The 15,729-nt window shown below is 46.7% G+C and overlaps 1 protein-coding gene across 10 annotated transcripts in view; it reads right to left on the bottom strand.

Annotated features, from left to right (window-relative positions):
* The window catches only part of Sun1 (Sad1 and UNC84 domain containing 1), a 47,800-nt gene that overhangs the window by 26,015 nt on the left and 6,056 nt on the right, over positions 1-15,729 (bottom strand). For 8 of the 10 annotated variants that reach the window (XM_027413465.2, XM_027413457.2, XM_027413458.2 and 5 more), the window contains 2 exons: positions 6,237-6,333; positions 285-479 (listed from right to left, as the gene is read on the bottom strand). In XM_027413465.2, the coding sequence (XP_027269266.1) occupies positions 285-479; positions 6,237-6,313 (272 nt within the window). In that variant the 5' untranslated portion in view covers positions 6,314-6,333. Of the gene's footprint in view, positions 1-284; positions 480-6,236; positions 6,334-15,192; positions 15,216-15,347; positions 15,363-15,729 lie in introns of those variants that run through there. The other 2 variants (XM_035444777.1, XM_027413459.2) reach the window with 2 other exon arrangements.

Genomic DNA, 15,729 nt, shown 5'->3' with positions numbered 1-15,729 from the left:
TGCCGACCCAGCAAGACTCCACCCCTCCACATTTGGGTAGGCCAGCCTATCCCAGGATGAGGTAGCTTATGCCTATGACCATAACAAGTTCATCCACATTGCCACCTCATGCACATTAGTGTATCAGCTCCATTCTTGGGAAGACAACAGATACCTTGAGCACTCCAGGACAATTTCAGTCAGCTCACAGGACAGATCTGCGCATAAACATGTGTGTGCACACATAATTCCAAGGAAATTGGAATTGCTTTGACAGCTGTGAGGACAAGCCACATGGTGCTTACCTGGTTTCTTTCTCCTTGGAGGGGGTGGCCCTACTGGTGCTGATGTGGGTGTCAACAGCCTGGCTGTCCCCACTGCTATACGTTGCTGTTGTTGTGACCAGGCGCAAGCTGCGGCGGGACATCCTTGGAGAGTCAAATACAGGTTCCAACCTGTGCTCAGTCTCAAAATCCAGAGCATCCGAAGAATAACTAGAACTGGAGAGAGATAGGGCTAGAGGAAACACTGGTTGCCAGGCCAGGAGCTGTAACACTCCTATATGACAACTTTATTGCACTGCAAGGCAGGCATCAGTAAGTCAAATAGCCATGCATAGGCCTTTGCCAACCCCTTCACCTACAGACTCCAAGTGGGTAGGCCAGGAACTTCATCTGAGAACAGTTGTTTAGAGCACGCCAAGACTCCTAGAATCCTGATGGGGACACTAAGAGAGTGACACTAGAAGGACTGCAAGTAAGATCAGCAATATGTTCTTGAGAAGAAAACGGAAAGCCCCAGAATACACATTTCACACACTGAAGCTAGATGACATAAAATCCTGAGCCATGGCAGTCACTTCCAATGCCTCCCTCACAACTGTCAGATCAGTGCAATGGATAGAAAGATGCACCATTCTGTGTGGTATCCAGTTTGTTCAGGCCAGAAGCCAATGGTTTCCCTCTCAGATATCCTGAGGGTGAGGCTATGCTAACCCCATTAGCAGCACCCCTCCCTCTTCATCAAGACACAAGTAACCCAGTCAGTCACCCTGGAAAAGAAGCTGCATATGGTAAAGGTGACAACAGATGAGTATGAGGCATCCTGGGAGAAGAGGCAAAGAGAGTGACGTCAGCTGAGCACCTCACAAGAACATGAAAGGAGACACAAAGTAGACAAGGGGAATGACAGCTACCTTGGGGAGTACTATTCTATAGGCAACTCCAGGAGCCAGGAGGAGCTAGTGGCTTTCCTCATGCCCTGCTAACGCAGGGGCTCTGTGGCCTCAAGGTTATGGGTGAAGTTAGATCTCACAGGTGGGACACCAAGTCAGTCTGGTAAGTGCCACTAGTCAGACCACTCAGAAGGCAGTTCAAGTTGCGTCAGCAGGCATGACCTTTAGGACATCAAGGATGCTTGATATAGGGTGTGCCAGCAAATAGGTCAAGTCATGATGAGATAAGAGCTGACAGCAGAGTACTCAATAAGAATACTTGCCAAGCCAATTTCAGTGAACCCTAAAATTAGCTTCCGTCTAGCAGAGTACTGTATAGAATTATGGCTTTGGTTTAAAAAGATTGTATTTCACACCAGAATTGATCTATGATATGGACCAACACTATGGTGGTTTGAACAAGAATGATCTCCAAAAGCTGAGCAGCCTTTAGTCCCAGTACTTGGGAGGCAGAGGCAGGAAGATCTCTGTGAGTTCAAGGACAGCCAGGGCTACACAGTGAAACCCTATCTCAAAACAAAACAAAACAAAACAAAACAAAACAAAAAGAATGGACTCCAGAGGCTCATATATTGGAATCCTTAGTCACCAGGGAGTGGAACTATTTGAGAATGATTAGGAGGTGTGGCCTTCTTGGAGTGGGTGTGGCCTTGCTGGAGGAAGTGTGTCATTGGGGATGGGCTTGGTAGTTTCAAAAGCCCACACAAGTCCCAGTGTGCCTCTGCCTTCAGATCAGGATGAACTCGCAGCGACTGCTTCAGAGCCATGTGCTGCCTTGCTTTCTGCTATGATAATAATGGACTAAACCTTTGAAGTTTTAAGAAGCCCCAATTAAATGCTTTTGTTCGTAAGAGTTGCTTTGGTTGTGGTGTCTTCATAGAAACAGAACACTGACTAAGACAGGCACCTTCTCTGTTTCCCATCCCTCTTCCCACATTCACCCTCAGATTCCAGCTGCTGGATAAGGAAGGTATCCTCACAGCTCAGGGTACATTTGACCCTGTGCTGTGGTAGGAAGAGCACAGACTGTCTGCTACCACTCTGTCTGCAAAGGACCAGAACTATCTAGCCAGAGAAATGAGGCCTACCAAATGGAGGCTAAGAGAAAACAGAAACTGCCCCACTTACTGCTGACTATGATCTGGATATTAAATGACACCTCAGGTTATGTGATAAACATTTTGCACACACATGGTCTGTATGAGCAGATCACAGGACAACTTATGAGGGACAGTTCTTTCTTCCCACCATTTGAGTCCCAGGGATAGGAGTTAGTTCATTGGGCTTGGTGCTAACACATGAATAAACCCACTAAGCCAGTTCTACAGACCCTAGAATTCACGTGGTAGGCCAGGCAAGTCTCAAACCTACTGCCTCAGCTGGGCAGTGGTGGCACATGCCTTTAATCCCAGCACTCAGGAGGCAGAGGCAGGCAGATCTCTGTGAGTTCAAGACTAGCCTGGTCTATAAGAGCTAGTTCCAGGACAGCATCCACAGCCACAGAGAAACCCTATTTCAAAAAACCAACAAAACAAACAAACCTACTGCCTCTGCCCTCCTGAGCAGCAACTGCAGACACACATACACACACACACACACACACACACACACACAGACACACACACACAGTAAGAGAGAGAGCTCCTCCAAGAGGGAAGCTTGACACACACCCTTCCTTCCTGCAGGATCCTGGAGCCATGTTCTGTTCCCTGTACTGAGTCCCTCCCAATCTCCAGGGACCTTTCCTTCTTAGTCACTTCTTCCACTCTCCACACCTTAGGTCTTACCACAGCATCCAGACTCTCTCTCAGAAGGGCTCCAAAGCAAAAGGTAACAAGCACGCTTGGCCATCTCATGCCCAACTCCACCAGACCAGCTACTACTTTCTGAGGACCCTGGCTTTAAGCAGCTGACTCACAATGTTCTGCCTGCTGCAGACCCCTGATTTCCAGGCACACTGAGGCTGGCTCACTGCAAGTCACCTCTTGTCCTATAGGTTGCTTCCCTCCCGTCTAAAGAGGAAAAGCAGTGACTGCCTACAGAGCATACAGCTCCAAGCCTGAGGACTTATGGGTGAGGCTTCCTTTCTGAGGGAGGCAAAGACCATCAACAGCTGCCATGACCCTCTCAAGCAGCTGACTGGGCTAACAACAGGTGGGCCAAGGAACAACACAAGCCACCTCAAATCTTCAAGAGGAGCCTCAAGTCTCTCTAGACTATGACACAAGACTCCATCACACCACTGGGCATGGAGCCACACCAGTGAAGAGAACCAGTATGGTGATGTGTAACTGAACTTCAGTGCCAGGCTAGGGAGATCCTCTCTGAAAAAAACAAAACAACAATGACGGGGGGGGGGGGAACGACAAAAAAAAAACAGTAGATGCAGAGATAAATCAGTTATTAAAGTACTTGAAATACAAGTAGATGGACTTGAGTTCAATCCCCAGCCTACACACACACACACACACACACACACACACACACACACACACACACACACACACACACAAAGTGTGGGTGGCCTGTGACTGTAACCCCAGCACTGGGGAGACAACAGGCAGATTCCTGCCAGTCTCACTGAATCAGTGAGCCCCAGGTTCAGATCATGCCTCAAAACAGAAGGCAGATGATACCTGAGGTTGATACTTGCCTCGACACATACATATAACTTCGGGCACACATATATGAAAACCTCCTAGACATGTATTATGTACACACACAATTAAGTGCTTAAACTTCTAGACCTAATACCACTTCACAAGAAACATGGGTAGATTCAAGGAAGAAAGAAGCTATTCAAACACATCATCTGTTTGAGTGATGTGAAAACTCATTATGAACAAAAGGAGACAGATTTTTGGGGAAAAAAAAAATCTTTTTAATTCTCTATGTAGACCAGGCTTGCCTCAAACAAAAGTCTACCTGCCTATGCCTCGAGTGCTGAGGTTAAAGACCATGTCACCACATCCCACCAAAACTAGGCAAGGGGGAGACAGTGTCACTGCAAGATGGAGCTGGTGGCAGCAGAACAACTTCCATTCTCTCCATATTCTCAGAGTGCATTTTCCAAGAGAAAGACGTTTTACTTAAATCCACGGAGTGTCTGGATAGTCACTGAGATAACTAAGACATGGAAGCCAGCACTGGAATGGGTTAGCAGCTGTTACTGGAGCAGAATAGGGTACAGCTGCTTTGCCTCCTGTCACACTGAGCATCTGGCTGGGGACCATGACAAGTTTTCAGAGAAGCTGGGATCAGAAGCCTACAACTGTACCCAAAGGCTTCCAGTGCTATGGCTGTGCCTAGATTGACTATCCCCAACTGGGTCTTCCCTTCATCTCTGTCAGCCCCATTCCTCTGTTCCAAGCCTGCTTTGCTCTGTCTGGGCCATGCTGTCCATGGCCTATAACAATCTCACTTACTTTTGGGGCCCAGCTGCTACCCATTGGTTCAGCTATTGGTTACTATGGCTCAGACCCATAGTAACACATCTCTCCTGACTTGCCAACCAATGACCCAACTAAAGCTGAGAATACCACTAATGGCTCTCACGGACTACCCATCCACCTCTGTATTCCCAGACAGGTCTGGCCTACTCAGTCCTACATACTTTAAGCACAGCTCTGTGGATTAAAATCCTCAGTTGAACCCCATACATACCTAACACATTACCACCCTGCCACCATTCCTCCATACCACCTGTACACAGGCCCCACACGCCTAACTGAGCAAAGGTGGCAAACTTCACTGCAGCCGAGCACAGCTTTCCCTGGACACACGAATTAACACTGTACTTAAAATATGTCACAAAGGCTAAAAATAAGTCACCAAGAATAACTGCTTCTATGTTCCCAGACAGGCTCAAGGAAGTCATCTGAGCTGGCCACTCATTTACTTCTGATATACTATAGGCTTCTGGTCAAAACACTGTGAGTTTGAGGACAGCCTGAGACACATGGGGACAACCTGTCTCAAAACATAACTGAGCCCAGCAAGTATTCCTTGAAAGTGCAACTGGACTGAGGATGGAAATTGAAAGCAGAATTATCACACATCACAGCTGACCACTACTGTCCAAAAGCATCATCTTGGGGCTGGGGAGACAGTTCAGAAAAAAAGTGCTCACCAAGGTGGCATGAGAAAGGCATGGAAGCCTATCGGTAATCCCAGTGCTCAGGAGGCAGAGATCCCAGGAACAAACAGGCTAGCTAGACTAACCAAACTGGTGAACTCTGAATTCGGTGAGAGCCTGCACCAATAAAACAGGAAGCAAACAAGGAAGATACCCACTGTCTGTCTCTGGTCTCCACATACACACACCAGCTCACAGGTATGCCCACACATATGCAAATATGCATATATACACACACATAAACATGGTATTTTCTTTAGATATTTCCTGATTTCCTTTAGGTTTTCTTGTGGATTCACCCTTACAGGTGAAGCCACTGAACAATGACTCAGCACACACATCCCATGTGCCTCCTAAGTCTTGCCAAGCACCCAAGTTTTCCTACCTGCCAGTCATGCCCTAACCTAGTAACACAACTGATTCTCCTTGGCACATACCACAGCTTGCAGTGAGACCCTCTGCAATCACCCTTTTCATTTGGCAAACTGAAAAGGAACAAAGCAGCGGTGGTTACTAAGGCTCAAAAGACCCAAAGAACAAGAACATCCTGTCTGGACCATGCTCCTGGAATTTGGCTTTCCAAAGGCAGCCCCTAGAGCAGGGTCTCTCAGGAAGGATGCCTAAACTACTGACAAAACACTGGTCACACTCACAGACTTGTTCCCAATCATGGTCACAGGGTGGAGCCTGAAACAGTGAGTCACTCAAAGTGACTAACATCTGAGTCACTGGAAGATGTGACTCAGAAGCCCACAGTTAAAGGAGCCACTCACGGCCTCCATGCCCACTTGGTTGTGGAGAACTCAACACTGTATGACTGTCACATCAAAACACAGCTGTGTGCTCTGTAGCCTTGTGGCGCTGCACCACAAAGGGACACTCACTCACCTGAGTGCGTAGGTGTAGCCTGTGTTCTCCGGCACACACTGGGGTGGAGTGTATGTATGTAGCCGAGAAAAGTCCATGTTCACCGCCTCAGACCATGCTGCAGAGGGAACAGAAGACGACCAGGTGTTAAAGGGTTAGCAGAGGTCCAGAGACAGGGCTGCCAACTCCATTTTGATTGTAACAGATAAGTTTTTCTTAGTCCCAAGTCAAATAGCTCTGTCCTGTCAGCTCCAAATGTGCACATAAAAAGAAACCCCAGCCACACAAGCATACCCACCAGGGTTAGATCCCAGAACCCACAAAGAGCCAGACACAGAAGTACATCTGTAATCTCAGTGTTCTGATGGTGAGATGGTAGGTAAGATAGGAGAATTCCCACAAGTGTACAAGTCGGCCAGCCTGGTGTATACAACCATGGTCTCCAGGTGAAAGACAAGGAACACTTGCAGCTGCCCTCTGACATCCACACTTGTACACCTGCGCGCGCGCGCACACCCCCCCCCACGCACACACACACACACAAGATTATCACACACATACCATATTTATATATATATATGTATATATACATATATACATATGTAATACACACACAACCAAAACAAAAAGGTAACAAGTGGGTGAGGCATAGTAATAATCCTAACACTACGGAGGCTGAAGCAGAAGAATTACCTTGAGTCTGAAGCCAGCATGGCCTACAAAGTAAGAAGCTCACTAAAAAACTAGCAAGAGAAGTCTTGGGCCATCTTATAATGACATAAACTGGGCACTTTCCAAGAAAACCTGACAGTGACTCCAGAGTCCTTTTTTGAAATGTTGAAATATGACCTTCTATCTCTTTCTTTCTTTCCTTTCTCCTTTCTTCCCCCCCCTTTCTGGTTTTTTGAGACATGGTTTCCCTATTTAACAGCTCTAGATGTCCTAGAACTTGCTCTGTAGAAGACTAGCCTCAAACTCACAGAGATCCAATGCCCCTGCCTCCTAAGTGCTGGGATTAAAGGTGTGTGCCACCAACGCCCAGTATCATCCTTTCTTTCTCCTCTTCCTCCTATTCCTTTTTTGTTTTGCTTGTTTGTTCCTTTGTTTTTCAAGACAGGGTTTCTCTGTGTAACAGAGCCTTGGCTGTCCAGGAACTCACTTTGTAGACCAAGCTGGCCTTGAACTCACAAAGATCTGCTGCCTCTGCTGCCTCCTAAGTGCCAGGATAAAAGGTGTGAGCCACTACACCTGGTTAAAAAGATCTTTATTTTATTTTAGCGATCTCTCTATGTATTTCTGGAACTCACTGTGTAGACCAAACTGCCCTCAAAGTCACAGATTCCCCTGCCTCTGTTTCCTGGGTGCCGAGGTTTAAAGGTGTGCACCACCACGCTAGGCCTGTGACTTTCCATTTCTTGAAGGGGGTCATATGCACTCAGTCTTCTGGAATAAGACAACTAACTTTCATTCTATGGTCAGAGAGCAGCACTGCCATCCTATGCTGCAAAGCTGAGATTTACACAAGCACCTCAGAACCAACCAACCAAACAAGCAAAACAAAACAAAACAAAACAAAAAACCCAGCAGCAAAGAATGGGAGGAATAAGCAGAAGTTTGAGACTTTTCTATACCTTCCTCCCTTAGGCAAACATAAAACTGTGGAGAGCTCATTGTTTCTTTGATTTTTTTTTTTTTTTTTTTTTTTTGGTTTGGTTTGTCTTTTCGAGACAGGGTTTCTCTGTGGCTTTGGAGCCTATCCTGGAACTAGCTCTTGTAGACCAGACTGATCTCAAACTCATAGAGATCCACCTGCCTCTGCCTCCCGAGTGCTGGGATTAAAAGCGTGTGCCACCACTGCCTGGCTGACATTTTCTTTTCTATTTAAAGATTTATTTATTTTTTATATGTATGAGTGTTTTGCCTGCATATATGTATGGGCACCATGTGCATGACTGGTGCTCACAGAAGCCACAAGAGGGTGTTGTAGCCCCTGGAACTGTAGTCACAGATAGCTGTGGGTGCTGTTAAGTAAACCTGGGTCCTCTGTAAGAGCAGGAAGTGTTTTCACCCACTGAGTCCTAACACTATTTTCCTTAAAATAGTCCAAATATTCTATTAAAGATGAGACACTCATAAGGGCTACCGTATCTATATGGTATTTTTGTGGTGACAAATATTCTATTAAAGATGAGACACTCATAAGGGCTACTTATCTATATAGTATTTTTGTGGTGACAAATATTCTATTAAAGATGAGACACTCATAAGGGCTACTGTATCTTATGGTATTTTTGTGGTGACAAATATTCTATTAAAGATGAGACACTCATAAGGGCTACCATATCTATATGGTATTTTTGTGGTGACACATGCCTATCATCCCAGCATCTGGGAGACACAAGCAGGAGGATCAGGAGTTCTAGGGGAGCCTATGATGTAAGACTAGGTCACCCACTGCTGCTACTACAGCACTGATATTTCTCTGTCTGTCTCTCCCCCACCCCACCCCCCAAGAAAAGAAGTCTCACAGTGTCTTCCAGGCTGTCCTCCAACTCATGGCTCAAGCAATCTTCCTGCCTTAGCTTCCTAAGCAGCTAGGACAGCAGGCACTTGTCACCACACCCAGCAGGTCTAAGAACCTCACAACACACCTGAACTCAAGAAAACACTTCAGCCTGCCAGCCACACTCCTGGCAGGTGAGGGGAAATGTGGACAACCTTCTGTAGATAACAGTAACTGCTGAACCCAATAATGCCTGATACCTGCTTAGCTTCTCCATCCCCCTCTTTGTATGTTAGGGGCACTTGAACAGACCCCAAAGGAGAATGTCAAGGCACAGAACTTGACACCTCACTGGCTCCAACCTCCTGGCTGGCTCCGGGGCCTCACGTACACTGCCTCCCAACCTCCAAACAATGGGGCCACGCCCTGGTAGAATGTAATAATGGATTCTGTGTAGGTGACCGGAACATTCTGCGCCGAGTGACATCAGTAACTGCTCCTACTTTTATTCTTCACAACAGGTGTTCAACTCCTTTTCATCATCCGTTATTCACTTAACATCAAAATCAAATTTTCTACCTTCATTCCCCAAAGGAACTTTTCTTTTTTAATAATTTATTTTTATTTTATGTTCATTGGTGTTTTGCCTGCAGATATGTCTGTGTGAGGGTGTCAGATCTTAGAGTTATAGGCAGTTATGAGCTGCTATATGTATGCTGGGAATTGACTTGGGTCCTCTGGAAGGGCAATCAGTGTTCTTAACCCGCTGGACCATCAAGAGCCCCAGTAGCCTAATGGATAAGGAAGGTATTGGCCCCCTAACCCAAAGGGACTTTTCACTATCCAGCCTTCTGAAAAATGCATTGTTTGGCAGAGTCAAGCGGGAGCCCAAAGCCACCACTGACGATCCTCTACAATCACAGTCTAAGCACCCTAGTGGACGGGACATTTTTGGCTTGGCTCAACCCCCAGGACATGTAGAGCAATGCCAAAATCCAATGGCTAATGCCTACAAGCCCTGGTGAGGATAGAAGACAGAGATCACTGGGGTATCAGTAGAGGGAGACTCAGCACTGTCATCTCACTCACATCATCTGTGTGAGACAACAAGTCTCACTCAGCCAAGACTTGGTTCCCAAAGCTGGGGATCAGGGACATGTAAGAGACAACATATGCTTTTCTATCTGGAGGAATATGTCAGACAACATTTCACTCTCATGAAGCTAAATGAAAGCCCCAGGACATCCCACCACACACCCTGGCCCCTGCACAGCTCATCTCAGTTGCCTGTCAGTGGAACACCCCCATGCCACTATCCAAGGTGAAGCTAACTTCCTCTGAGCACAAATCTGAAAGAACAAAGACAACCAGGGCCACATGCTAGCTTTCCATAGAAAGCTGGAAGATCCACAGAAGGGGGCAGAAGACTGCAGCTAAGAGCGGTGGACTCTGAAAAGGTTTTTGATGAACTGGGATGCAAAGGTGATAGATACCATACAAATACCAGTGTGAACACAAGCTGAATCCAGGCAGCCAGATCTGGGGCAGGACAAGGAGGAAGCAGTTACTGTGACAGCAGGCCTGCAGACCCTAAACCCTCCCCCCATTAAACCTGATGCCTCTTGAATCCAGAAAGCCCTGGGATTACATTCTCCAGAGAAAGCCTACTAAACACAAAGCTGTATGCAGAGCATCACACTTCCTGTTTCCCAGTACTACTTAGTAAGGGCACTGACCCATCTGCCCTGAGCCCAAACTCACCAGTCCAGTGGTCTACTGATGATCCAGACAATTACCCCAGAAAACATGTCTGCACACACAGGTTCACATACATGGGCATGCACACACATAAACTCTCCAAAGGCAACAGGCCAAACTGGAACAAGGTTCTGGAGGTGCTGCACACAATTTGCCAGACAGGAAAGCAGCCCACTCCTTCTCAAGCTCACTGCATTAACGTTTATTTTACTCTATTGCATACGCCTGCAATCAATGCTATTCAGGAAGCTGAGGCAGACAGGCTTGTGAAATTCAAGGCAGCCTGGGCTATACAGAGAGAAAGCCGAGCGGTGGTAGCATACATCTTTAATCCCAGCACTCAGGAGGCATCAGTAAGTGGATCTCTGTGAGTTCGAGGCCAGGCTGGTATACAGGCAAGTTCCAAGACAGACTCCAAAGATACACAGAGAAACCCTGTCTGGAAAAACCCAAAAAGAGAGAGAGAGACACAGACAGAATAGGCTGGCAAGATGGTTCAGCAGGTCAAGGCATTTGGAGCCAAGCCTACATGAGTTCAAATCCCCGGGACCCACATGGTAGAAGGAAAGAACTGAGAACTGACTCCACAAGCCGTTCTCTGACCTCCATACATGCACACCACCACATGAGTGTCTTTCTTCTGTCAGTATCTCCGTCTCTTTCTGTCTCTCATACACACAGAAAGAAATAATAAAGGAATGTATAAGTTTAAAATAAACAATTTTTTAAAAAAAAATTTGTTTCTTCTAGGTCAGCAATTCCAGAAATGAAAGATTAACTTAACCCTGCCCTGAACAAAAGACAAAAGTCCACTGATCAGCGTGGATGGTTCAACCATGCCTGGACCCTCACAAGCTCATGCCACCACCTACAGGCCAAATGTAATCTGCTACACCTCCTTCTGGTGTCCAAGAACAGGCTTAGCATTTCCACACTGTTCCATCTCCAAGACCCCCTCATCTGCTGACCACAGTCTACCTCCTGGCTACGGCCTGAAGAGGCTGCTCTGTGGGGCCTCAGTCTACGGGACTGGTGGGAAATGATCAGCACCTATTGGCCAAAGGGCAACAAAACTGTAAGTCAAGAAATGCAACTATTTTTAACAGCATCAGAAAACCCTGAAAAGAACCTGTTGGTCACCAGAGGTGCTGTCACTGCTCCAGCCTTTCTGCTACCTGAACCAGTGTCACCACTGACATGACTCTGTTCACCCCATGCTCTTCACAGGTGCTCTGGCCTCTAAAACAAGGATTTGTTTGAAGTCAACTAGGTGCTGGGGCAAAGGCAGGAACTGAGTGCAGACTCCAGGGCACTGGCCTAACACACTGGCCCACAAAGAACCTAAGGTGGAGAGCCAGCACTCCAGAGAAAGTTGACACAGGAGAGCTCTGCTTTCCAAGTCATCCAGATGAGGGCCTGCCTTTGTCCTGCACTTACGCTGCCCAGGAGAACCCAGGCCAGAAAAGGAAACTGTTCAGATGCAAGCTCTGGTTCCTAATACCAAGGATAGAATCCAGGGCCTTCACATGTTAGGCAAATGTTCTACCTGTGAGCCATGTCACAGTCCTGGAAATGTTTTTATAAGTAGGCATATCTCAGCAGGATCCTTCAGCCACACTAATTTCTCACTTAACACCACTCTCCCCTTGCAGGACCCATACACTCAAAGGATGAAAATACCAAGTCCAGGTCTTGTCTGCTTTGTTCAAAAGTGAGTTTCAGTCCTTCCACTTTATCACCTAAATCTTTGCCACCTGTATTTATTTCACAGCAAAACAGAAAACACATCAGGAAATTTTCAGGAATAAATTAAATGTAGCTTCATGCAAACAACACAAACTTAAAACACAGAACAGAAAAACAGCTCTCAAATAAAACAAGCACAATCTTCCTACTGGTCCCTGCTAGGGGCCACAGCTGGGGACAGCTGCCTGGCTTGGGCCTGAGGCTACTGGCCACACAAGGGATTTGATCTGCACCTTCAGTGACAAAACCCTATATGAAAAAATGACAGAGCACTTGGTCTCAGAGACACTCTGAAAGGCAAACTTAAAAACTGAAGGTAGCACCTCCTTCTGTCTCTAGGAAGGTGGAGGATGCTGCAGTTGGGGTTGACACCTCCTGGCACTGTCAATAAAGTACACCCAGCAAGCCATGCCACAGCATTGACCACAAATCACGAGGACCACAGCATGTCTTAAAATCACTTTCCATACCATCTGATGTCAAACCCCAGAGACTCAGGTCTGAGAGTTCATCCCAATACAATCCAAGGGGGTGGGGAATACAGAATGCCAGGCCCTCCTCCAGCTTCCCAGGAAGCACCATCTGTCATAGGTCTCATCCTCAGTGGTACTCTGAAACCCATCACACCCTAATTGATAGTGGATGTTCCTGCAGCCCTTCCAGGCAGATGCTTACCTTGATCCATCCCCACGGGACCTTCCTGAAGAACCAGGGAAGCACAGACATACACAGGCACAGCACATGCATCATGTACACACATGTACTACCTCTACCTCGATGATTCACCATCACCTGGGACTTGGCTCTGCACAGTGCTACCCAGCAGGCTCAATGACTATGTCCACTGTCAAGAAAAAAAATACTTGGAAAAACTTATTTCTTTGGGTTCTTTTTTGCAGTGCAAAAGATTAAACACAGGGTATTTTATACACTAAGACAGTGCTCTTCAGTTGAGAACATCCCAGAGTAACTTCTGTAAAATCAAATTTCTGCTAGGCCTAGCCTATAACTACAGAGGCTGATGCAGGAGGATTGTGAGTTCCAAGCCTGCATGGCTACATAACAAGGTCCTTCTTGCCTCAAAAACAACTCTCTCTCTCTCTCTCATTTCAGACCACACATTTGGTAAGTAGGACATGCTTGTAACTAAGCATTGGGAAGGCTGAGGTAGGAGCATAGAGGCCATCCTAGGCTACAAAGTCAGACTCCACTTTAAAAAACAAATGAAAGAACTGGAGAGGTGGCTCAGAGTTGTTTCTTTTTTTTTTTTTTTTTTTTTTTTTTTTTTTTTGAGACAGGGTTCCTCTATATTGCTTTGGAGCCTGTCCTGGAACTCGATCTGTAGACCAGGCTGGCCTCAAACTCAGAGATCTACCTGCCTCTGCCTCCTGAGAGGTAGGATTAAAGGTGTGTGCCACCAACACCAGGCTGATATGGCTCAGAGTTTAAGATCACTGGCTGCTCTTCCAGAGGTCCTGAGTTCAATTCCCAGCAACCACATGTTGGCTCACAACCATCCATGATGAGATTTGGTGCCCTTTTCTGGAGTATGGGCATACATGCCAGCAGAACATTGTATGCATAATAAATAAGTCTTAAAAAAAAAAAAAAAAGGGGGCAGGCATGGTGGTGAACACCTATAATCCCATCCCCCAGAAGGCAGGCAGGATCTCTGAGTTCCATGTCAGCTTGGTCTACACAGAAAGTTCTAGCCCAGTCAGGGTTATAAAGGGAGACCCTGTCTCAAAAAAACAATAAACAAACCAATTTTAGAACATCAGTACCATAACACAGTGTCTGTTAATTAACATAGGTCTGTTAATTCCAGCTACTTGAAAGGCTGAGACAAGAAGATCTCATGTTCAAGGCCTGCCCATACTATATGATACTCAGCTAGCCTGAGCAACTTAGCAAGATCCTGCCCTATCTCAAAATGTATTTAAAAATTAAAAAAAAGGGGGCCCTGGTGTTCGTGGTTCATGCCTTTAATCCCAGCACTCTGGAGGCAGAGCAGGAGGATCTCTGTGAGTTCCAGGCCAGCCTGGTCTAAGGAGTGAATCCCAGGACAGGCTCCCCGCATAGAAACTCTGTCTCCAAAAACAAAACAAATAAAAAGGACTATAACCAGGGCATACAGCTCAGTGAAAGCACTAAATAAGCATGTCTAAGGACCTGGGTTCAACACCCAACACTGAAAACCCAACAAAGCAGAAAGCAGCAGCAGCAGGACACATGGGACAGAGGCACTCCGAAACCTCACATACCCTGAGGGAATCCTCTCTCTTGCTGGAGGAACCACTGGTCCAGCAAGCCCTTTCACACCACCTGCCTGTGACCTGCAGCTTAATTCTGCAAAGGTCAAGAGGTGTCTGCCACAGAAATCTTGTCTCCACACTGAAATCTATGGCTCACACCTCCAAAAGAACGGGGAGCGCTGGCCTGACCAGCACAGACCGTGTTGTTTGATGAGCAGAGTCCATCAGAGCCCAGCACTACAGTGAGAGCTGCTCCTCTGTCACCTGTGAAGAGACTAGTTTCAGATGCAGAGCTAGCATTCTCAGATTCACCATCGGAAAATCTAGTGGGGTAGATTGTCCAGAATGGCAGTGAGTTCCAACTTTGGGGAGTAGTGAGGAGAAAACAAGAACATGTTTTCAATGAAGAAGGTGGCATGGCAACCCTCCAGTCAGTATCCAGGACCAGCCCCTTGAGCATTCACCAGAGCAACAGGGCACTCCCTTCTCCAGGCACTCATGAGCAGCAGCCTGAGGGATCCATGCCATGGAAGGCATCCTGCCAGTCCCTGGGACTCTCTTTGCCCCACTTGAGATCTTTAAGGCAGAGCAAGAGTCCTGAGGCTGACTTCTAAAAATGCACCCATTGTTTACTGGGAACAAATGTGGACTGGTCTGGTTTAAGGGATGTGACCCCAAAAGGAGCAGGGTATCTAGGAAAGTACTAGAGACTCACAAACTCAGAAGGGTGAAGCACACTCCATTAAATACCCATCTTGTTTGAAAATAGGTCAGTCAGTAAGCTCCAGTCAGCTAGTCCCTGTGACAGATGAGCACAAGGCCAGCAAGATGGTTCAGTAGGCAAAGGCACTTGCCACAAAGCCTGCCGACCTGAGTTGGATCCAGGAACCTAGGAGCAAAGAGAAAACGGACTAGGGCAAGCTGTCCTCTACTCTCCAAAATGGGTGCTATGGCACATACACCCACACAGAGAATAAATAAATGCTGAACACAGATGTCAGATTCCACGGAAAGGCAAATATGCATGGAACAGAAAGGAAGAGCCAAAGGGAAAGGAACTTTTGGAAGCCAGATGAATGAGAGCCAACTTGAGCCATAAAAGGCTCAGAGAGCTTCTGCAATGAACAATAGCGAAGGTACCCGGTTTTCATTGAAGAACCCCAAAGACTCATTAACTAGTAGCACCCATTTAATACCCGAAAGTGAGGGTGTCAGGGAAACTAAGAGGCTGGAGGTGGCTAGGTCAGAACTC

The sequence above is a fragment of the Cricetulus griseus genome, chromosome 4, assembly GCF_003668045.3.
Source record: "Cricetulus griseus strain 17A/GY chromosome 4, alternate assembly CriGri-PICRH-1.0, whole genome shotgun sequence".
Classification (NCBI taxonomy): Eukaryota; Metazoa; Chordata; class Mammalia; order Rodentia; family Cricetidae; genus Cricetulus; species Cricetulus griseus.
The sequence above is the reverse complement of the archived record's forward strand: the minus strand, read 5'-3'. Positions and strand labels throughout refer to the sequence as shown.